We start from the raw sequence: 21,673 nt of genomic DNA, 5'->3' as shown, positions 1-21,673 counted from the left end.
CTCCACTCTCCATGTTAGTGGGCTCTTTTCTTGAACTACCACTAATCAGAATTTGACATTGTCCATTTTGTTTAAATTTTTGGAATAACATGTGTCTCAATGTAAATGAGCCACATGTTTGACTGTAGGGACTTTGACCTAAAATCATTACTTTAATATATAAGATGGGAGTGATGGAGTAACAAACAACTCATTCATTAGGAGGCAGGAAGGATCTTATATTATTTCCTTTTTTTCTTCTTCCGTGTTTTTTCCAGTTAAATTTTCAATGGGCTGGGCCTAAGGCTGTGTTTGATTTGAAGGAAAAAGTAGAAAAATGAAGGGAAAGGCACTGAAACCTTTACAAATCTTGTATAGATTTTCTTACATTTTCCTTCATTTCCCTACTTTTTCCTTCAAATCAAGCATAGCGTAATAAATGTAAGCCTGATGTAGTTGAAATTTCTTCAAATCAGACATGGACCCAATAAGTTGGATCTATTTCACCTATTCTGATCTGATTTGACCCGGGCATACGTACATATAGCACATGAGAGATATTTTTCAAAGTTTTTTATATTTCAATATCCAGCTGATAAAAAGACTGAGAATGCATATTTAAGCCAGAGGCAACGGCCATCTTGTAGTTTGTACAAATTATAAAGATTTCTTGTCTCCACTTAGGTGTCAATTGGATTGGATTTGGTCCAATCTGGTCCAGTCCAATGTGAGTTCATTACAAATGGACCTGGTCTAATCCAGTCCAATGAATATTTTGAACCATTTTGGACCAGTCCAGAAACTGTTCAATCCGTTCAAAATTCTGTTAATTTAGATTGGTTTTAACTCAAACCTGGTCCATTGACACATTTGTTCTTATATTCTATCATTGGACCAGATAATGGCTCAATGCAATATAAATTTATTATGGATGGACTAAGACCAATCCAATATGTCATATTGATCCATCCAGTTGTTCAAATTCAGTATGTCTTATTGGTCCATCCAATCCGTCCAAATCAAACCGGTCCATTGATACCTCTAGCAATTATTAATTAATTATAGGGTTTGGTCTCAGTCATTATTTAGAGAGACAATTGGATCATTGGACGTGTGACGTGTCTTGGGGCTGGCCCGGCTGGGTGCGTTGTTATCGGTTCGGTCCGGGTCTACCATGAGCGGTCCAGACCAGATCCATTGGCAGCTCTATACATCTGTGACCCGTTAAATCAGATTTATGGGCTGCCTGCACGGGCTTATTTGAGAACTGAGATATTACAATTTTACAACACTCATACTGAGATGGTGAAATTCATTACCGCTTTAGAATCACAGATATAACAAACAACCTGGGCACGGACTCTGTCGTCTCTTCCGAGTTCCGGCAGCACTCAGAGAGCATCGTGAGAAATGGCTTATACTGCTTCCCCGCCGTTGTTGTCGTTTATGAATCCTCAACTTCTTAAGGATCACTCGTCTTTCAATTTCTACTCCAATCGTCTTCTTTTACCAACAAGGTATTTGCTTCAAGAATTGAGTGCATGATGCTATCGGAAAACTAAAATCAATATCCACTCCTTGTTCTTATTATATACTTCTCTACACTTTTGCAGCTTCGTTACGTTTCTTGCTTGTTGGTTTTACTCCAAATTTTATCTGTTTCGTAACAAACGCTTCCTACAAATTAATTTACTTGCAGACTTCCTTTTCAAGTGGATTGGGTGCCTTTTTTTAATACTTTGGAAAAGTTTTATTTTTTACTTTTAAGTTTCCTGTTGAGGATAGCAGATGGGAGGAACCGAAGAGAACCCACAGAACTTTTCTTCATTCTTGTTTTCTTTGGTCGGAAAAACAATTTAGCCTAAAAAATTATTTGGAATTTCAAGTAAAATGAAGTTGACAGTATATTTTCAATGCCTCTGCCTTTCTTTTATTGAAGAACGAACAATTTTAGAGGAAGCCCATTTCATAATTTCTGTAGAAAAGAGAAAAGATTATATTGTATTTTTTTTCTCTCTCCCTCGTTTCTTTTAGATTCTATATGTGCAATTAAGAAGAAAAGTTGAGTTTCAAAGACCATTTTCAGTATTCTTTTGTATTTTATTTGGTAACTTTTCATGTCTTCCAACTTCCGAATATCTACTCTTTTTGTAATGTCTTGGTCTCAATGATCAAATTCCAATTTTATTTGAGCTTCCTATCTCTGGTCATAGACGCTATCTTAATGCTTCTCCATGTTTCCTGTTTATTCAAACTGATTATTTTTTCTTTCTTTAGTTCTCGTGGTGGTAATTTGGCCCACTTCATATCTGGGTTACAGGTTAGTTCAGCAAAAAAGAAGCCACTCAGTAAACACTCGATACCGTATTATTAATTGTAGACATGCCAAGGTCAAAGAGTCTCCTTCGGCCAACCTTGCTGCAATGATGAGGGAACCACACAAGTACTTTGATCAAGTCATCATAACAGTTCGTTCTGGAGATGGAGGCCATGGAGCGATTCTTAGCATGCCCAACCAAAAGTCTGATTCAAAATCACAAGAAAAAAATAACCAGGGGAGGAGGAAAAAGAGTTTGTATAAAAGGGACTTTGATGGGTCACTTATCCTCCCTATGGGTGGACATGGGGGAGATGTAGTTATTTATGCAGATGAGAGTAAAGATTCATTGCTGGAATTTCACAAGAAGAGTCGTTACAATGCAAAGCGCGGGGGAAATGTTGATGCAATGGGTGTATTGACCTCCCAACTGCATGATGGATTTGCTGCACCCACACTCCGTATCCCTGTTCCAGTAGGTTTGTACATTACACCACCTTCTATGGAGACTCTTAGCCTGCATTTGTGCCCAATTCCGAAGAAAGAGAATATGCTAGGGGGGAGGGGGAGGGCAAATGAAGGAACACAAAGGATGGTTCCAACTATTTAAATTTGTTGACATTTTCAGTACTTATTCCAACCGTCCAGAGTGAAATGGAATATGGACATTATTAACAAATTGAACTGATAAATCCTTTTCTGGAGGCATTATCTGATTGTTTGTGTACCTATGGCAGGTACAGTTGTAAAGCGTAAGAGAGGAATGTTTCTGGCTGATTTAGCACGCCCAGGTGATGAAATTCTAGTTGCAAGAGGTGGACATGGAGGGGTAAGCCATTGTTCTTTTGAAATTACTGGAGATTTGAGTAGATTTTCTATGCTCTATCAAATACTTCACAGTGATCATTTCTCAAATTTGGGCATTCCCTGTATTTTAATGTTTCGACAACTTTTATCAGTAGCTGTTTGGTTCTGTCTCCAAGTTATTGAACATTATGTTGGATGGCCTGATAAGGGGCTCACATTCTTAGAGGCTGTTTGGTAATGTGTCAAGAGGATGGATTGAATGACATATTTCTTTGCCTTTTAATGGATGAAATAATTAATTGAGGCATATTAATCATCCCAACTTCAGTTCCAAACATTAAGGAGATCAGAACCTCCTTAAAAACTTATTTCAAAGCAATAAGTAATTTAGTTCAGCGGTTTGAGCTATTATCAAATTGTCACTTAGTGGAACTTTAAAAGTACCTAGCTATGCAGAGAAAGGAAAAAGAAACTTATCACTTTGATCCACAGCATAGCCCTACATCTCTTTTACAAGATTCCATGGAAGCATGATTCTTTACGATAGTTATAGATTTCTATTGTCTTATATAATATCAATTGTATTAATAGGATTGCCATTAAACGTCTAGTTGCACCACATGGTCAAGCATGACCTTTCCTATGTTAATCTTGTTGCAGATCAGTTTGCTGGAAATGCCTGAACATAAAAGGAAAAAAATAATGGCTTTAACTACTAATGTTGTGAGAGATGACAGTGATAAGGTATGATTGCTAATGCCCTGTTTCAGACCTTCATATATACCATATTTGATTCTTATTTTGTGAAATGGAATGATCCTTACCTTTTTCAAAAAAAAAAAAGAATCTTATTTTGTGAAATGCATATTCCTTTAGGCCATCTCCAAGTTTTTGTCTATCTGACACTAATATGTTTTTTCTGGATTAGCTAATTTTCTTTTTTGGGTTTTATTTTCTTCAAACATTAACATATTGGAATTAATTAGTTTTATTGAGTAACTAAAAACAAAAGAAAGTTGGAAAAGGGTGGGTTACAAGATATAGCTTATTCACTACTTTGGGATTCAATTCATGAAAAGTGTTTAGCTGGAACTGTGCCCTAGGTTGAAGATTCATGTAATTACCCATGAGAATAGAAGTGATCTTTTTTTGATTGGTACCAATGGGAGTGGAAGTGTTAATATCTTAGTGTGTGTAAAATGCAGGCACCCACTTGCATGGACACCAGATGTTACATATTTTGCAATTTGCTTAAATTTCTACTCGACTATACATACGCATGTATCTTCATGTGTGTGCTTCAGGTCTTCCAACTTTGATCATTAGAAAGGCTATCACAAGATCATTTAAGTGCCATTTAAATCCCATAAGAATGATTACAGCCTCGAGTCTTGACACTGAATCTTCAGATCTCAACTTTACATTAAGATGTAGGCTCTTGTAGTTGCCAACCTTGGCTTAATCTCCATTTTACAGCAGAACACTCCGCACAAATTGACTCAAACAATTTACTTTAACCATTTCTTGAGGGGAAACATCTTATATCTTAAAGTAAAATTTGACCTGATAGTTTGTAATCAGGTTGGTTTTAGTTACTTAATGTTCATATCAGATACTTTTTATTCTCGAAACGTGAAAGATGATTTGTCAATTTATGGCAGGTTTTAGTTCTTGGTCAACCTGGTGAGGAGGTTAGTTTGGAGTTGATACTAAGAGTAGTTGCTGATGTTGGCTTAGTGGTAAGTATTAGTTGTTCTGACTACTTTCTTATTAGATTTGTTTGGTAGAGTTATTGCTTTGGTTTGACTGTAAAATCTCAGACTGGGGGTTAAAGTCTGAGAGCTGCTACTTTGTGCTAAAAATGCTGAAACTTAGGTCCGTATCCAGTTTACCCCTCACAAGAAAAAGACATCCAGAGCTTTTTATTAGATATGAGTAGTGCAATACCAAAAGCAATCATAGCCCTTTGCATTCTGTTTTCTCTTTCTTTCTTCCCTTTCGAGCTAATAATCCCCTGGATGTAACCAATAAAGATTAATCAAAAGTTAACCAAGTGAGTTTGTTAAAGGGAAGAGCAATTGTAGAAGAAACTGCAAATACATGTTTCTTGCTCGCCCTACAAGGGTTTCCTTGCAGTAATATTGTTAGTAATTCAGATGGTCAAGTCTTACATTATCTTTTATAATTAGTATAATGTGAGAAGTGGTGCCTGGTATGGTTTTTCTCCATTCATTGCTGCTTTTCTGCATCTTCATGACATGGCAAGACTTAAGTACTCTTTAGTGCAGAGCAATATTGAGGTGGTGGAAAATGTAAGACATTGGTTTCCTACTTTTAGAAGAGATAATGACTTGGAAATTGAGTTGGTACTGGTTTTGTGAGTTAGGTATAGGTCCCATATGAGGGGTGGGATAGGGAGATTAGAAAGATTCACAAAGGAGATCCGAAGGAGCCTTTTTCAGTAAGGTCTTTCTTCACTTTGTTGAGGGAGATGCCTAGGGACTTGACATTAGTATCTGGCATCATTTTTAGGGAAAAAGCTATCTTGTAATGCAATCATCCTTTGTGTGGAATATATCCTTTTCAGTTAGCACGTTTCCAAACATTCACTAAAGCACTATAAGACATCCAATGGAAAATGATCAACCATGGTGACACTTCCTTCGTGACCCTGATTTGCTAGAAAGCCTGAGGATTAGTTACCTTCTCTCCATATGTGAGAATAGAATACATTCATTTGATAGCAGTCAGTGGTATGCTGACACTCATTCAATAAGGCTCTACATCTCCATGGCACCTGCATCTTCTTGTTGAGGCTATCACTGGTAGTTTGGAGTCTCTTTTTGGATCATATGCTCTTCGCACCTAGTTGGACTGCAATTCTATAGGCCTCAAGTGCAGCCCACATTTCTGCAACGGTAATTGTTGTGATTCTAATTGGGCCCATTGCCATGATAATTTCTCCTTTATTATCCCTACCAATATAGCCAAATGCACTGCTTCCATCCTGTCTCGTGGAGGCATCAAAATTTATCTTAATCATGTTCCTAGTAGGAGCTCTCCAGCTAATCCAAGGCTGTTTTTTATTATCAGATGACTTTATAGAACTCATTAGTCTAATGGCCTCAAGAAATTCCTTCATATGGATAGCTGCACTCTCCAATACTCTGGTGGTCTACCAGTCAGATTTTTGAATTTCTCATCATTTCTATTTTTCCATAGGTAGCATAATAAATAACATACCTTATCCAAAAATACCTAAATCTCGCTTCCATATCCTCATCATACATCATAGCCTTCCAGTCCTTGAACTTCATATTTTCTCCACTATCATCCAAGTCTTCTTAGCAATCTGGCAGTCCTTAGCAATATGATTGCTATCCTCAGGTTTGCCGCAAAAAGGACACCCAGGACCACAGTTATGATTTATGACCTTTCTCTATTAGTAATTGCTGGAAGCTTGTCCATTAGAAGAATCCATAAAAGATCTTAATTTTTGGAGAGCAGATTATACTTCCTATTTTCTTGAGGGCTTTTAATAGACTTCTGTTTTGTAAAATCTCAGTATTGGTGCTATTATATGCTGATTTAACCAAGAATTTGCCTTCAGCATCCTTATCCCAAATCAAATTGTTCTCCACTTCATCACTTAGAATGTGAATGGCAGATATTTCTCTTGCAATGTGCTCAGGTACCATCCTTCAAATCAAGACATGTTCTAACCTTTAGAGATTAGGTCAATGGCATCTGCCACTCTCAGCTCCATGTTCTTCTCCTGAGACCAATTCATATTATTTATTCTTTTGTTTTAGTGGGGTATTGGAAATCCATCTATTTGTCCAAAATTTAATCTGATTACCCCTTCCAATCTCCCATATTAAACCTTAGATGAGAGTTTTCTTGTTGTGTATCATTCCTTTCCATGCTCATGAGGCTTGCTTTTAAGCTTTTACTTCCATTATTTCTCTGTTTTTGAGGTACTTATTTCTCATAACTGCAACCTAAAGGTCATGGTCATCTTCTTCATAATACTAGTTTTCGTATGTTTGTTCAGTCTTTTCTGCTTCTAAAATATTAAGTCATGTTTTGTTCATTTAGGCCTGTTTATGCAGACCAGATCAAACATTAGTTAATACAATTGCTTTCCAGTTGCTAGAAACAAGGTTCAAAATATTGAAACATATCAGTGCTTATTATATGATTTTTGACCTCATTGATATACTGCTTCCTTAGAGTTAGGCAATTTCGTTGGTCTTAACCAATAAAAGAGGTCATATGATAATTCTGACAATTTGTCAAATAAAGAAATAAAAAAATGAGTTCTGTTTGATTGAAACTCTTGATATACATGTTTTTTCATATCAAGAGTATTGATACTTTAAACCTTGGCTAGAAGTTGTTTATTTTTCTCCCAGGGGCTTCCAAATGCTGGAAAATCAACTCTGTTGGCAGCCATAACACTTGCAAAACCTGATATTGCTGATTATCCATTCACAACTCTAATGCCAAATCTTGGACGCCTTGATGGTGACCCTAGTTTAGGAGCACTGAAGTATTCATCTGAAGCAACATTAGCAGATTTGCCTGGTCTCATTGAGGGTGCGCATCTAGGAAAGGTATATCTTCACATCTCCATTTTCTTCATCTCTATTTGTCTATGGCTTAAAGTTGCTAAGTCTAAGATCCTTCTCATCTTGCAGGGTCTTGGTCGAAATTTCCTGAGGCACCTAAGAAGAACCAGACTATTGGTTCATGTTGTTGATGCAGCTGCTGAGGACCCTGTGAAAGATTACAGAACTGTTAAAGAAGTATGCTTTTTCTTACCCTCAAATATCTTCCTTTTTGTATGCTTTATGGTTTCTTTTTTTTTTTTTTTGAGTACCTGATTTATGATTTTCTTTATGTCCTCTATTTTCTTTTGCATATTCTAGAGATATATTTTTTATTGATGTCTCATATTTAGGCCCTATTAAGTGGCTTAATAATTTTGTAAGGTTATTGATCATGTCATAGTATATGGTATGTTTTTTACTTGAGATGCAGTTTCTTATGCCTTTATGTGGGGAACTCTGTCAATCTTTTAATTTCTTTTCCATATGCTTGACCTTGTAAATGCTTGGACTCCCTTCTCTCTCTCTCTCTTACTGATGATGCACAATCTGGCCGGTCTTAGCTGTTGACGATCTTGCCTCTGGAGTGGGTAACAGGAACCTGAAATGGGAGAAGAGAAGCTCCGGGGAGAACCCGGCGTAAGGGCTCCGAAGCTCAAGTTAGAATCCTTTAGAGGCAAGAATAACCAGATAGCGCGAGAGTTAGCATACCTCCTCCCTGGGGGGGGTAGAATCCTTTTATAACCACCTCGCGTACTCACTTCCAGGCCTCCGTCAGGTCGGACATGATTACTTCTGAACTCCTGCCAGTTCGGGTGTCACTTCCTCTGGTCGGGCAGAGCCGCCACTGTTCCTTCTGTTGGAGCCGTCTCTGCGGCTGGTGACGACGGTCGCAGGTGGCGGTGGCAGGAAGCCGTTTGAGATGCGGCTGTCAGGAGTCAGATCCCAAATCAGTCAGGTACGCCGCCCTTGGATGGGGACGTCCTTGGCATCGGGTACGTCTGGCGGGTCTGGTGTTTTGGAAGCGTTGGAGTGGCGAGCGAGGTGTCTTGAGTTCGGTTTGGAATGCTTCGAGCTGCCATGGGTCAGCTCGGGTCAGCTTCGTGAGGCTTGGGGCCCAGTACAGTTCGCGCTCCTCGCAGGGAGCTCGGGTTCTCAGGAGGGAGCTCGCTCTTATCAGGGAGCTCGGGCTCCTAGTAGGGAGCTTGGACTTGGGAGGCTCAGGTTTTAGGTAGTTCGGGTCCTTTAGCTCGGGTTCTTTAGGGAGCTCGGGTTTTAGGGAGCTTGGGTCCTTTAGCTCGGGTTCTTTAGGGAGCTCGGGCTCCTGGTACCGGGCTAGGACTTAGGAAGCTCGGGTTTTAGGGAGCTCGGACCTTTAACAGGGAGTTCGCTTTTAACAAGGAGCTCGGACTAAACACAGCGATCTGGAGTTGGGGTTTGGTAGTGAGTTTTGACTTGCTTCCGATGTTCGCTTTGGGTGCTCTACTGTCCCGAGCTGCTTGCCTTTGCCACGCGTCGGGCGAGCGCGAGGTCGGGCCAAATTTCCCTTCATCAATTGCCCCCCACTCCCTGTGACAATGGTTCCGTCTTGGCGCGGGGAGTTGCAAGGTAGTGGGAGGGTTTTGGTCCGTGCTGAGCGCGCTCGCTCCAATTTGATTTTCAAAAAGGGGCGCGCGTTCGGAAGTCGTGGCATCAGTTATTCGGGAGTTGCGCTGCAGACGCTTTTATTGCGAGGGGACGTGCGCCGTTGCTCCGTCCGTTTCGGGAAGACGCGGGCCGACACCTGTCCTCTGACAAGACGTGCGCGACGCTCCGTCGTCTCTGAAAGACGTGCGCCGATTGGTTTTGGAAGACGTGCGCCTTAACGCGGCTGTGGGCCGTTGGATTGGCTTCGATCTGGGTCGTCGCTTTCCGTACGCTGTGGATATAAATAGTGCGAGAGGGGGGGGCCCGTCCTTGCTATTGTCGTATATCTTGAGCTCGCGCCTTAAGTTTCAGCTCGCGTCCCAGGTCTTGCTTGTTCGAGTTCTCGCGGTCTGCTTGTCTTCTTCCCGGGTGAATATTTTTTGGAATCCCGTTCCGTTTCGCGATGTCTGGTTTGGAGGGTTCAGACTGTTCAAGCGGGTCTGATGTGGGTTCTACGAACCAGTTTGCGTCCCACGGTAGTTCAAGCGAGCCCGATGTAGGTCCTGAGGGAGGGGTTGGGCCTACCACCCGAGGTGCTTCGGGTAGGTCGGCATCCACCTCCCGCCGTGGCCGGGTTGTAGATCAGTTCGGCCCTTCGACCATGACGCTTGAGGAACTTCAAACCCTCGTAGACTACTATAATTTGCCCAGTGAGTACGGTTATTTTATCCCTACGGGGAGCTTTCCTTGGGAACATGGCCCTGATGAGATGGTGATTTTCCGGGAACAGCTCGCCGCGGGGCTGCGACTGCCCTTCCACCCTCTTGTTGTCGAGGTCCTAAACCACTTCGGTGTGACGGTTGGCCAGCTTCACCCGAACTCTATTAGGAACTTAGTGGGGACGATCTCTTTATTTTGCGACGAGAACTTCCCTTTGGATATGGAGATTTTTTCTTCTATCTTGATGTTGAAAAAGCAAGTGGGTCCCCTCCCTGGGCGTAGGCGGGCATACTACCTGTCCCCTCGCCCGGGCTTCAAGCTTTTACACGGACTCCCCAATAAGGTCCCGGCGTGGAAGCGGGACTATTTCGGGGTGCGAAGTGCGATGGGGTGGCCGTTTCAGACCGGCTGGGGGGTGGCCGCTCCTGATTCCGGCATCACACTTGATGAGGAGACGTCGGAGGGCCTTCGGCAATGGGCGCGGCTTGGGCTGGATTGCCAATGGTATCTGACGGAGGCCAAGCTTATTGCTGCGGGCCTGAGTTCGGGTAGGTTCTTTCCCTAGTGATCTTGTCTTGTTCTTCGCTTACGTCTTACTGATGCCGAACTCCTTTTCGTAGGTACAATGGATTCACGAGAGTCACGAGGTGCGCACTTATTCGAGGGGATGAAGAGGAGAAAGCGGGTGGCCAAGCGAGCTCGCGCCGAGCCATCCCGAGCTGCGGAGCCCGAGGTGCCAGACTGTCCGACAGAGGAGCCCGAGATGGTTCCTCCCATGCAGGGGCCGGCGGGGGCTCCTTATGCTGAAACCACATACATGGGGGCTCCCGCTTATTCCGAGTCCGCTCATATGCGAGCTGGGCCGTCGGGCTCGGAGGCCCCGGGGGACTTCAGGAGCGTGCTGTCGCCCGTGCATGCTCTTCAACGGAGTAAGAAGGAGATGTTTCCTGAGGAAGTCGCGGCGTGGACCGAGCTCCCTCTACACCAAGTGGCCTGCCGTGCCATTACTCATGCCATGGTGGTAAGTGGCCTGCCTCCGAGTTTAGCTTCTATTTTTTTTCATTCGTTTCTCTGATCTCCTTTTCCCTTGATAGGTGAACTCCTCCATTCACGCCTTGGCGAACCAGGTGGAGAAATGCTCGCGGCAGGCGCGAGCTGCCGAGGAGGCTGCTCGGGCTGCCGAGGAAAATGCTCGGGCTGCCGAGGAGAATGCTCGCGCTGCTGGTGCTGCTGCTCGCCGTGCGCGGTCTAGGCAGGCGAGGTCTCAGAGGGATGCCGAGGCCATGGGGGTGGTGGTGCAGCGCATGGCGGAAATGAAGCTGGACTTGGAGCACCAGGTCGAGTATCTTCAGGAGGATATCAGGGAGAGGACTCAGATCTTCTCTCAGGGTATCGAAGACGCGAAGAAGAAGGCTGTCAGCGATTACATTGCTTCGCCGGATTTCGATGACCTGATGGTAGACTCCTACAGGAGGGGTTTCAAGCTAAGTCGGTGGATGATCCGGAATACGTACCCCGACCTCGATACCAGCGCCATATCCACTTCGCGCATCACTCCGGAGATGGCTAATGCCGCGGATGCCGAACCAGACTCCGAGGGGGAGGCAGGTCCTTCGGGCGTTGTCGGAGAGGCTTCTGATAACGATGAAGTAGCTCCGGGCTTGTAAAATGAAATGAAATGAAATGTACATGTCTGTTTTGAAATGAAACGTCTTTTTGTTCATGTACTGGTGTCTTCGAGCTTATATATTTTCTGCCGAACTGACCATTTCGGTCCATCAGTTTGTTTAATGAAATGACTTCGACGTACTTGCTTTGGTGGCCTATGGATAGTACCTTCTCAAGTTGACAACGTTCCATGCTCGGGGGACTTGTTTCCCTTCTAGGGTTCCGAGCTCGTACGCTCCCCCACCGAGTGTTTTCGTTACTCTGTAGGGTCCTTCCCAGTTCGGTCTCAGTTTCCCTACGCCGGGTTCGGGCACCATGACCTTACGGAGAACCAGGTCGCCGACGCGGAAGTTCCTCTTTTTTACTCGCGCGTTGTAGTACCGAGCTACCTTTTGTTGGTAAGCCGCAGTTCGGATGTGCGCGAGGTCTCTCACTTCGTCTAGTAGGTCGAGGTTGGTGTGCAACTCGCCCTCGTTTGTCCGTTCGTCGTACGCTTCCAGTCGTAACGTAGGCACTTCGATTTCCGCCGGGATCACTGCTTCGGTGCCATAGGTGAGGTTAAAGGGGGTCTCACCCGTGGCGGTCTTTTCTGTGGTTCGGTGTGCCCATAAAACACTTGGTAGTTCGTCTGCCCATAAACCTTTGGCTCGGTCCAATCGCGTTTTTAGTCCGCGGAGGATGGCTCTGTTCATTACTTCTGTTTGGCCATTTGCCTGCGGGTGTGCGACCGATGTGAAGTTCTGACTAATTCCCATACTTTGGCACCATTCTTGGAACTTGATGTCTTCGAACTGTTTGCCATTGTCGGAGATCAGTACCCGAGGTAGCCCGAAGCGACATACGATGTTCTTCCAAAAGAAGTTTTGTATGTTTCGAGCTGTAACTATTGCCAGGGGTTCGGCTTCTATCCACTTTGTGAAATAATCTACTGCCACCACTAGGAATTTCCTCCCGCCTGTCGCTGGTGGGAATGGCCCCAGGAGGTCGATGCCCCATTGGGCGAAGGGCCATGGACTGGTGAGGTATTTGAGGTCGGCAGCGGGCTGATGGTGGATGCTGGCGTGCTTCTGACACTTGCCGCATTTTCTGACGAGCTCGATTGCCTTTGCCTTCATCGTTGGCCAGTAGTATCCTTGTCGAAGTGCCTTTTGGGCGAGGGCTCTGCCCCCCAGGTGTCCGCCACACAAGCCTTCGTGGATGTCGTGGAGTACCAGCTCGGCTTCGGCTGGGCGCAAGCATCGCAGATAGGGGAGCGTGTAGGATCGTCGGTACAACCGTTCGTCTATCATGACGTATTTGGCTGCCTGGCGCTGCACCCTCTTGGCTGTGTTGCGGTCCGCGGGGAGTGTTCCGTCTAACAGGAAGCTCGCGAGTGGGTCGATCCAGCTCGGCTCTGCTTCGGTGACAGGAGCGACCTCTTCTGCCCCACCGAGAATGCTGGGCCGAGGCAAGTCTTCTATGTACACGGTTCTCCTGGCGTTGTGGCTCGTGCTAGCCAGTCGGGACAGGGCGTCGGCCTCAGCGTTCTCTGACCTCGGGATTTGCTTGATGAAGTGTGATTGGAAGTTGAGCAGAGCTTTCTTTACTTTTGCCAAGTACGCAATCATAGTGAGTTCGCGTGCTTCGTACTCGCCTGTAACTTGGTTGACCACGAGCTGGGAATCACTGCAGATAACCACGTGCTTTGCCCCGACCTCGCGCGCTAGGTTTAGCCCGGCTATCAGTGCCTCGTACTCTGCCTCGTTGTTGGATGCCGCGAACTCAAAGCGTAGTGCGTATTCCAGTTTTGTTCCGCCCGGGCCGCGTAGCACTATTCCAGCCCCGCTGCCTTGTTGGTTCGAGGAGCCATCTACGTGAAGGATCCAGGGCTCCTCCTCCCAGTTCGCGCTTGGTCTAACTAGGAGGGATGCCATACTGGCTGCTACTTCGCGGGGTTCGGACTCGTTTGGCTCGGGAGCTCCGAGTTCGCCCGAACTGGGGATCTCGGGCTCTACCGGCTCAGGGGCTTCGAGGCTAAACGTGCATTCTGCGATAAAATCTGCCAAGGCTTGGGCCTTGATGGCAGTTCTTGGCTTGTACTGGAGATCGTACTCGCTGAGCTCGATGGACCACTTCGTCAGCCGGCCGGAAACCTCGGGTTTGAGTAAGATTTGCCTCAGAGGTTTGCTGGTCAGGACGATGACGGTGTGAGCCTGGAAGTACGGGCGGAGTTTCCGTGCTGCTATTACCAGAGCATACGCTAGCTTTTCTATCTGCGGGTACCTTGTCTCTGCTCCCTGCAAGATTTTACTAACATAATATATGGGTCGTTGGACCCGGTCTGCCTCCTTTACTAGTACCGAACTGACCACCTCGTCGCTGGCCGAGAGGTATAGCTCCAAGACTTCGCCTTCCTCAGGCCGAGCTAAGGTTGGTACTTTGGCGAGGTAGCCTTTTAGCTCGTCAAACGCGAGCTGACAGTCTTGGGTCCACTCGAACCCTTGGCCTTTGGTCGCTTTGAAGAAGGGTAGGCAGCGGTCTGCCGATTTGGACATGAAGCGGCTCAGGGCGGCTATGCGGCCGTTCAGCCTTTGGACTTCTTTTATTTTTCGGGGTGGTCTCATATCTAAGATGGCTTGTATTTTGTCTGGGTTGGCCTCGATGCCACGTCGATTGACAACGTAGCCCAGGAACTTGCCCGAGGTGACGCCGAAGACGCATTTGTTGGGGTTTAATTTCATGTTATACCGACGCAGGATTTGGAAGACAGAATCTAAGTCTTGTATTAATTCTTGTGAAAACTGTGTTTTGATGACCATGTCGTCTACATAGCACTCTATCTTTGTGCCGATTAGGGGCCGAAACAGCTTATTTACAAGTCTTTGGAAGGTCGCCCCGGCGTTTTTTAACCCGAAGGGCATGACCTTGTAACAGTATATACCGAATTCGGTTATGAAGCTGGTTTTTTTCTCGTCGGACTGGTCCATCCGGATTTGGTTGTAGCCTGAGTAGGCATCCAGGAAACTTAGCAATTCGTGTCCCGAGGTCGCATCCACTAGACGGTTGATCCTAGGAAGGGGGAAGCAGTCTTTCGGGCAAGCTCGGTTCAGGTCGGTGTAGTCAACGCACATGCGCCACTTGCCGTTCGCCTTTTTCACCAGCACAGGGTTGGCCACCCAGCTCGGGTAATGGACTTCCCTTATGAAGTCTGCCGCGAGGAGCTTCTCGACTTCCTCGTCGACCGCTCTCCAGCGCTCCGGGGCTAAGTTCCGTTTCTTCTGTCTAACGGGTCTGACTAAAGGGTCAGTGTTGAGTTTGTGAGTTATAAGACTAGGGTCAATACCGGGCATTTCGGCCGCGGACCACGCAAAAATATCTAAATTTTGGAGTAAAAAACTTACCAGTTCGGCCCGTAGGGGTTCCTTGACAGAAGCACCAATCTGGAGTGCGCGAGATGGGTCCGTAGGTAAGGTCGGGATCGCGACTGTCTCTTCTGTCGGCGGGGCTCGTTCTTCGCCTTGCTCCATAGGCCGCTCCAGGTCGAGGTCGCCGGCCGGCTTGGACTTGCCCTTTAGGGCGGCGACGTAGCACTTGCGGGACTCGAGCTGGTCGCCCCGCACTACCCCCACACCGAAGTCCGTAGGGAACTTCATCGCCAAATAATAGGTAGAGACCACCGCCCGCAGGATATGCGTGATTGGCCGTCCTATTATGGCGTTGTATGCGGAGGGGGTCGCGACCACCAGAAAATCGTGGCTGAGTCTGACCGCACAAGGCCATGTGCCGACTTCCACGGACACCGTTATCTTCCCAAGGGGCCTGACTTCCTCCCCGCTGAAGCCCACCAGGGGAGTGCTCGCAGGTTTTAGTTCGCTCCTTGGCAGCTGTAGCTGATCAAATGCCGACTTGAATAGGATGTCCGCCGAGCTGCCTGAATCTACGAGTACGCGCCTAACTTCGAAGTCGCTGATCCTGAGTTTAATGACGAGTGCGTCGTCGTGAGGGTAGCGAACTCCCCGCACGTCGTCTTCTGTGAAAAGGATCGGCTCTTCGGTCTTCGGCCTCTTCGGGGGGTTCCGCTCCTCGAGGACCGCTTCGCGAACTGAGGTCCGAGCTGCCGCTGATGTGCACCCCGCCACCACTGAACCTCCCACAATTACGTGGATGGTTCCCCGCACTGGCCTTTCTGCCGGAGGCTGTCGCTGCATCGGTTCGGCAGGCCTGCTGCTAGTCTCCGGGGCGTCTTTTAAGTGCTCGCCCAGCTGATCCGCTTTATTGCTATTATTGTTGTGCTGTACAAAGTTCCTTAAGTATCCGCGACGGATGAGCCCCTCTATCTCGTCTCGGAGGTTGTTGCACTGCTCGGTACTGTGACCGTGGTCCCTATGGAAACTACAATACAAGTTCTTGTTTCTTTCGTTCGGATTTCCCTTTAGGCGAGGTGGCCATTTCACGAAGGGGGCGTCCTTGATCGTCATTAGGATCTCGGTCCGCCTTGTGTTCAGTGGCGTGTAATCCGTTCGAGCTGGCGGGGGAGCTCGGAACGACTGGTTCGGTTTCGGGTCCCGGGCCGTGTTTTTCCGGTCGGCCGAGCTAGAGGGCTCGCCGTCCCTCTTTCTTTTCTCATTTCCGCCCTCGGTTCTTTGGTTGATTTCCTCCTCCGTCCTCATGAACTTGTCCGCGAGCTTGAGGAACTCGGCCACGGTCGCGGGCTGGTTATCTACCATCTGCCACTTGAATTCCTTGTGCGTCACCCCTCTTTTTGCTGCGGCGAGCTGTACCGCGGGGTCTAACCGAGGTATCTGTAAGCATGCCTCGTTGAATCGTTTAATGTAGCCCCGTATGGGTTCTCCTTCCCTTTGGACTACTCCGAAGATGCTTTCCTCTGCTCTGGGGCACCGTTTGCTGGTAACAAAGTGTGCAGTGAAGACCTGCACGAACTGAGCCCAACACTTTATCGATCCGGGGGCTAGGTTCCTGTACCAAGTGCGGGCTACCCCCTTGAGGGTGGTGGTGAAGGCCATGCACATGCATGATTCACTGGCCTTGGCGAGGTGCATTTGGGACTGGAAAGCGTCCACGTGATCGTTGGGGTCGAAGGATCCGTCGTACTTGTCTAAGGGCGGGAGCTTGAAATCTCTAGGCAAGGGGACTGCCAGGAGTTCTGAGGCGAGGGGGGAAGGAACCGAGAGAATCGGGGCGATTCCTACCTCGTCCGAGCTCGTCTCGCCTTTGCCTCTGAGCTCGGATAGGACGCGGGTGGCGGTTCGTCGACTTCGACGGCGTCTTCGCTGCTGAGTGGGCCTTGTGCTGGCGCTGCTGGCCTCCGTGTTGCCGAGCTCGATGGGCTCGGAATTCTGGTAGTCCGCTGCTGCCAGTGCGCCGAATCGGTTTTCCACCAGTGGGGACTCCGGTTTTGAGACCCGAGGTGCTGACCTCGCGGGCGAGGTTCCTGATCCGCCTGTGAGCCGCGAGGCGGGGATAACTTTTCTTTCTCTCCGGCCTGGGGACGAGGCCTGGCTGTTTGGGGGATTCTGGGGCCTGGAGGCCTTTCCTTGGTGGAGGCGCCCATCCTGCGGAGAGGCCTTTACTGGCTTCGGGGCAGGGTGGCGAGGTGGAAGCGGTGGTTGGTTTGGTGTCAGTTGGGGAAACTACTGCTGATAGTGGTATTGGGAGAGGTTGTGCAACACTTGGTGTTGGTGAAGCTGGTGTTGCTGGAACTGTTGCATCTGGGCTTGCATTGCCCGCATGCATTGCATTAAGTCGTCCAACCGATTCTGGCTAGCTGCCAGGGGGACGGCGGTCGGTTCTGTGAAGGTGGTCTCGATGGGAAGAGGGAAGGAGATGTTTGCGGAGGGCAGGCTTACAGGTGCCACTGCTTGTGGTGTAGTCAGATTGGGGATTCCATCCACCGTGAGGGGGATGGTGAACTGCCCTACACACACCACGGGAACTTGGAGCTGTTCCCCGGTGGTGTTTGTCTCTGTGCCGCGTCCGGCGTTGCTGGATGAGGCCATAAGTAATGAGTTTTTCAGGGAAGAAGGAAAGGATATGAAAGTTTTGGAGGGAGGCTTTTTGAAGCGTTCCCACAGACGGCGCCAATTGATGATGCACAATCTGGCCGGTCTTAGCTGTTGACGATCTTGCCTCTGGAGTGGGTAACAGGAACCTGAAATGGGAGAAGAGAAGCTTCGGGGAGAACCCGGCGTAAGGGCTCCGAAGCTCAAGTTAGAATCCTTCTGTCGGAGCCGTCTCTGCGGCTGGTGATGACGGTCGCAGGTGGCGGTGGCAGGAAGCCGTTTGAGATGCGGCTGTCAGGAGTCAGATCCCAAATCAGTCAGGTACGCCGCCCTTGGATGGGGACGTCCTTGGCATCGGGTACGTCTGGCGGGTCTGGTGTTTTGGAAGCGTTGGAGTGGCGAGCGAGGTGTCTTGAGTTCGGTTTGGAATGCTTCGAGCTGCCATGGGTCAGCTCGGGTCAGCTTCGTGAGGCTTGGGGCCCAGTACAGTTCGCGCTCCTCGCAGGGAGCTCGGGTTCTCAGGAGGGAGCTCGCTCTTATCAGGGAGCTCGGGCTCCTAGTAGGGAGCTTGGACTTGGGAGGCTCAGGTTTTAGGGAGTTCGAGTCCTTTAGCTCGGGTTCTTTAGGGAGCTCGGGTTTTAGGGAGCTCGGGTCCTTTAGCTCGGGTTCTTTAGGGAGCTCGGGTTTTAGGGAGCTCGGACCTTTAACAGGGAGTTCGCTTTTAACAAGGAGCTCGGACTAAACACAGCGATCTGGAGTTGGGGTTTGGTAGTGAGTTTTGACTTGCTTCCGATGTTCGCTTTGGGTGCTCTACTGTCCCGAGCTGCTTGCCTTTGCCACGCGTCGGGCGAGCGCGAGGTCGGGCCAAATTTCCCTTCATCACTTACTGTCTTTATAATGGTTTATTTTTAGTTGGGTGATTGTAATTGCTTTATAGTACATAAAAGATGTAACCTCAAATTTTTCTATTTAATCACTTGCATTATGCATTTTATTTTTTCCTTTTCCTGTCAGCATTATGGAAAACAGAAGAATTTATTATTTTGCAGGAGTTGCGGATGTACAATCCTGAGTACCTTGAACGACCGTATGTTGTAGTGTTAAATAAGATTGACCTTCCACAGGTATGTCAATGTAGACTTGCTTCCTTAGACCCTAAACTTTTCCAAAGAAATATTCCTTTGTTATTGGCCAGTGAAGGATGACTATATATTTAGTTTTAGATGCATTTTTCCCTAAAATCTGTGCTATTTTTTAGGTTTAAAACAGTTATGCTCAGTTCTGTTTTTCAGGCAATGGATAGGCTGTCATCTTTGATTCAAGAAATATCAAAGATTGGATGTGATGAGGCACCTTCTGAGCCAGAAAAAAATTCTGAGGAAGTGGTCCAGGCACTGTCATTTAAGAGTGAACAAGCAAACAAACATTCTTTTGGGTCACTCAATGGAAACAGAAAGGAAAAAGAAGTCGATGAATATCCACGTCCTCTTGCTGTTGTGGGTGTTAGCGTTTTGTAAGTGCATTTTTCTCTTTTCATCCGTCTGCTCTTTTATTTTCGTGCATGTTTTTTGTTTCCTCTTGATTTTAATGGGTGCATTTGGCTTTATTGACATTGAATATCTATAATATAATGTTTTAAAATGTGGAGTTGTGACATGAAGTGCCCTACCATCCTAAGGTATGAGGCATAAACAAGAATGCAGGATAAGCATCCTGAGCATGGACTTTAATAAATAAATAAAATATGATGAAATAAATAAAAATAAAGTAGGCATCTCATAAGAATAGAAAACTTCATGAGAAATTAGAAAAAAATTCTATTTGCAATTTCCAATAATAAAACCACAATTTTTTAATGAATACTTCAATTCTATATTTGAATGTGATAGTTTTATTTTATTTTTTTAAATAATAAAACCATCACATTCAAATATAGAATTGAAGTATATTTGCATCAAGTATCACCATCCATAATTATACAAGTATCATCAGCGATCAATTTACTTACAAAGTTTAGAGAGTTAAAATTTCAGAATTAACAATTTACATAATTGCACAACAGCACGACATTAACATAAACAAGTGTGTCATCTCATGTTCAAATGAAATGAAATTAAAACTATGGTTCCCCTACTTCTATTTATAGCATTTTATTATAATATTACAATAAACAAATTTAAGGGCGTTTTCATTCTGTATTATGTTAATAAATATATAATAGGGAACATGATAAAATGGTTTCTCACGAGGTGTACATACAACTGAAGTGTATGCCTCATATGCTGTTTTTTCCCTTCTTTTTAAGCTTCAAATAATTGGCTCTCCTTTTAGTCCCTTTTCTTTTGTGGGGTGGGGTGGGGACATAACCAGTGCAGAACTGTGGGTCGACCCTGATTTGATATTCAATTCTCCTAGAGGCTTTACATACGTTGCTGTTGACAGGATATGTATATGTATTACATGTGAGGATTTATTGGGTGCTCCTTGTGGCTTGTTACCTGATTTGTAGTTGCCTTTGTTCCCGACCTTGTTGCATTTTACCTCCACCAGCACATATAGCGCAAAGTACCCTAGTGAGATATCCTTCAAGACATGTTAATTTCATCAGTTTGAGGATTGGTTGCTTTTTTGTGCAAGTGTGAATGCATTTGTGTGTTTTTTGTGGGCTAATGATATGAAAGTAGAGATTACTTTCTTCGGTTTCACAAGTGCTTTTTATGGATTACCTTTATTTAACTACATAAATGCCTTGCAAAAAAGGTGACTCTTATGTGGTTGCCTCATTGTATTATTAGTGACATGGTCTCGGACTCGGTATCATTACTGGGTGTCAAACAGAGAAATTTTGAATTGAAAATAGAATCTCCATTGTGAAAAGTAATGCTAGGGCAGATAGGGAGATTTTGAATTGAAAATAGAACCCTCGGTAGTGAAAAAACCAAAATAGTTTTTTTTTTTATTAAATAAAACCAAAATAGTTTTCTCTCATAAGCACTTTGTAAACATATTCTACTTTATTGTTGCAGGAAAGGCATGAGAATCGATGAGATGTTGAGGGAGGTACGAGCAGCCCTAAGAAAGTGCCAACCTTCTGATAATGCTTTGGAATTGAGCAGTGTATGAGACCGTTGTTGCTCAGGTTGTAAACTAAGTTCCATTGTTGTCTGATGCCAGATCAAGCGATTTTTTTGGTGCGTAGATTGAGTACATTCGGATTCGGTTCGGCCAAGTCACAGCAATGCTTGCATGAAACAAGCTCACTAACAGTCTAATACGAGATCACAATATACGCGTCTGAAGCTAATTTGGCTCTCCAGCCTCCCGCAAACTAGCAAGACTGTTAGAACTTAAGATGCATCTGATCAACCAAAGTTAAACCATGTCTTTTGACGTTTGTATCACTAATTAGCTGCTTACGGCTTCCCCCAGTTGGTTCCTTGCAAGTATAGCATTCGTAGCCTGTAACATAGTGTTATTTACATGCATGAGCAAGAGCACAACATGAAGGAGATTTACTGTGACATACTAATAAAGACCGTTCTGATTTCTGATAATATTATCATTTTACCATACGTTCTGCAATGAGCACAACCATTTAAATTGAGGTGAAAAAAATGAGGATTAGAAAAAACTGTGGACCATTTAGATACAGCGTACAAGGAATTTCAATTCAATGGCCTGTTCTTTTACAGTTCGTTGCCACCGTGTCGCTATCTCCTTCAGCTAAGCGATACCAATGGAATAAGCCTAGTTTGTTCAACAGTAGTTTCTCCAATTTGCACGGTGCATCAATGACTACCCACATACGTATGTCTCTCCATTGCTGGGAACTAGACTAAATCACTAAACCACTCAACATAAACTACATCAGTAGTACTAAACCACTTGACATGAACTACAAAAGTAATGCCTGTAAACATTTGATCGTCGTGTACTTTGAGTAAGGT

At 45.8% G+C, this 21,673-nt stretch overlaps 1 protein-coding gene across 3 annotated transcripts; it reads left to right on the top strand.

The window, feature by feature from the left end:
• Positions 1-1,218: 1,218 nt before the first annotated feature.
• LOC104607563 (putative GTP-binding protein OBGC2) lies at positions 1,219-21,275 on the top strand. Of its 3 annotated transcripts, XM_010273226.3 has the most exons (11): positions 1,219-1,496; positions 2,300-2,775; positions 3,034-3,125; positions 3,764-3,847; positions 4,765-4,842; positions 7,519-7,719; positions 7,804-7,911; positions 18,776-18,850; positions 19,019-19,239; positions 20,753-20,786; positions 20,901-21,275. In XM_010273226.3, the coding sequence occupies exons 1-11, from the start codon at positions 1,390-1,392 to the stop codon at positions 20,928-20,930; spliced, it is 1,506 nt and encodes a 501-aa protein (XP_010271528.1). In that variant the 5' UTR covers positions 1,219-1,389; the 3' UTR covers positions 20,931-21,275. The 3 variants fall into 3 exon arrangements, with proteins under 3 accessions (XP_010271528.1, XP_010271527.1, XP_088743470.1); XM_010273225.3 differs by having other exon boundaries at positions 20,753-21,275; XM_088887344.1 differs by lacking the exons at positions 20,753-20,786; positions 20,901-21,275 and having other exon boundaries at positions 19,006-19,189.
• Positions 21,276-21,673: the final 398 nt, after the last annotated feature.

This window comes from Nelumbo nucifera, chromosome 5 (assembly GCF_055504915.1).
Source record: "Nelumbo nucifera cultivar China Antique chromosome 5, China Antique-T2T, whole genome shotgun sequence".
Taxonomy (NCBI): domain Eukaryota; kingdom Viridiplantae; phylum Streptophyta; class Magnoliopsida; order Proteales; family Nelumbonaceae; genus Nelumbo; species Nelumbo nucifera.
This window is presented reverse-complemented; position numbering and strand designations above follow the sequence as displayed.

Excerpts from the sequence above, each read along its gene's own strand:
- LOC104607563 (XM_010273225.3), top strand. The coding sequence starts at position 1,390 with ATGGCTTATACTGCTTCCCCGCCGTTGTTGTCGTTTATGAATCCTCAA. Across the intron at positions 3,126-3,763 it reads CAAGAGGTGGACATGGAGGG|ATCAGTTTGCTGGAAATGCC; the intron begins GTAAGCCATTGT and ends ATCTTGTTGCAG. Across the intron at positions 3,848-4,764 it reads TGAGAGATGACAGTGATAAG|GTTTTAGTTCTTGGTCAACC; the intron begins GTATGATTGCTA and ends AATTTATGGCAG.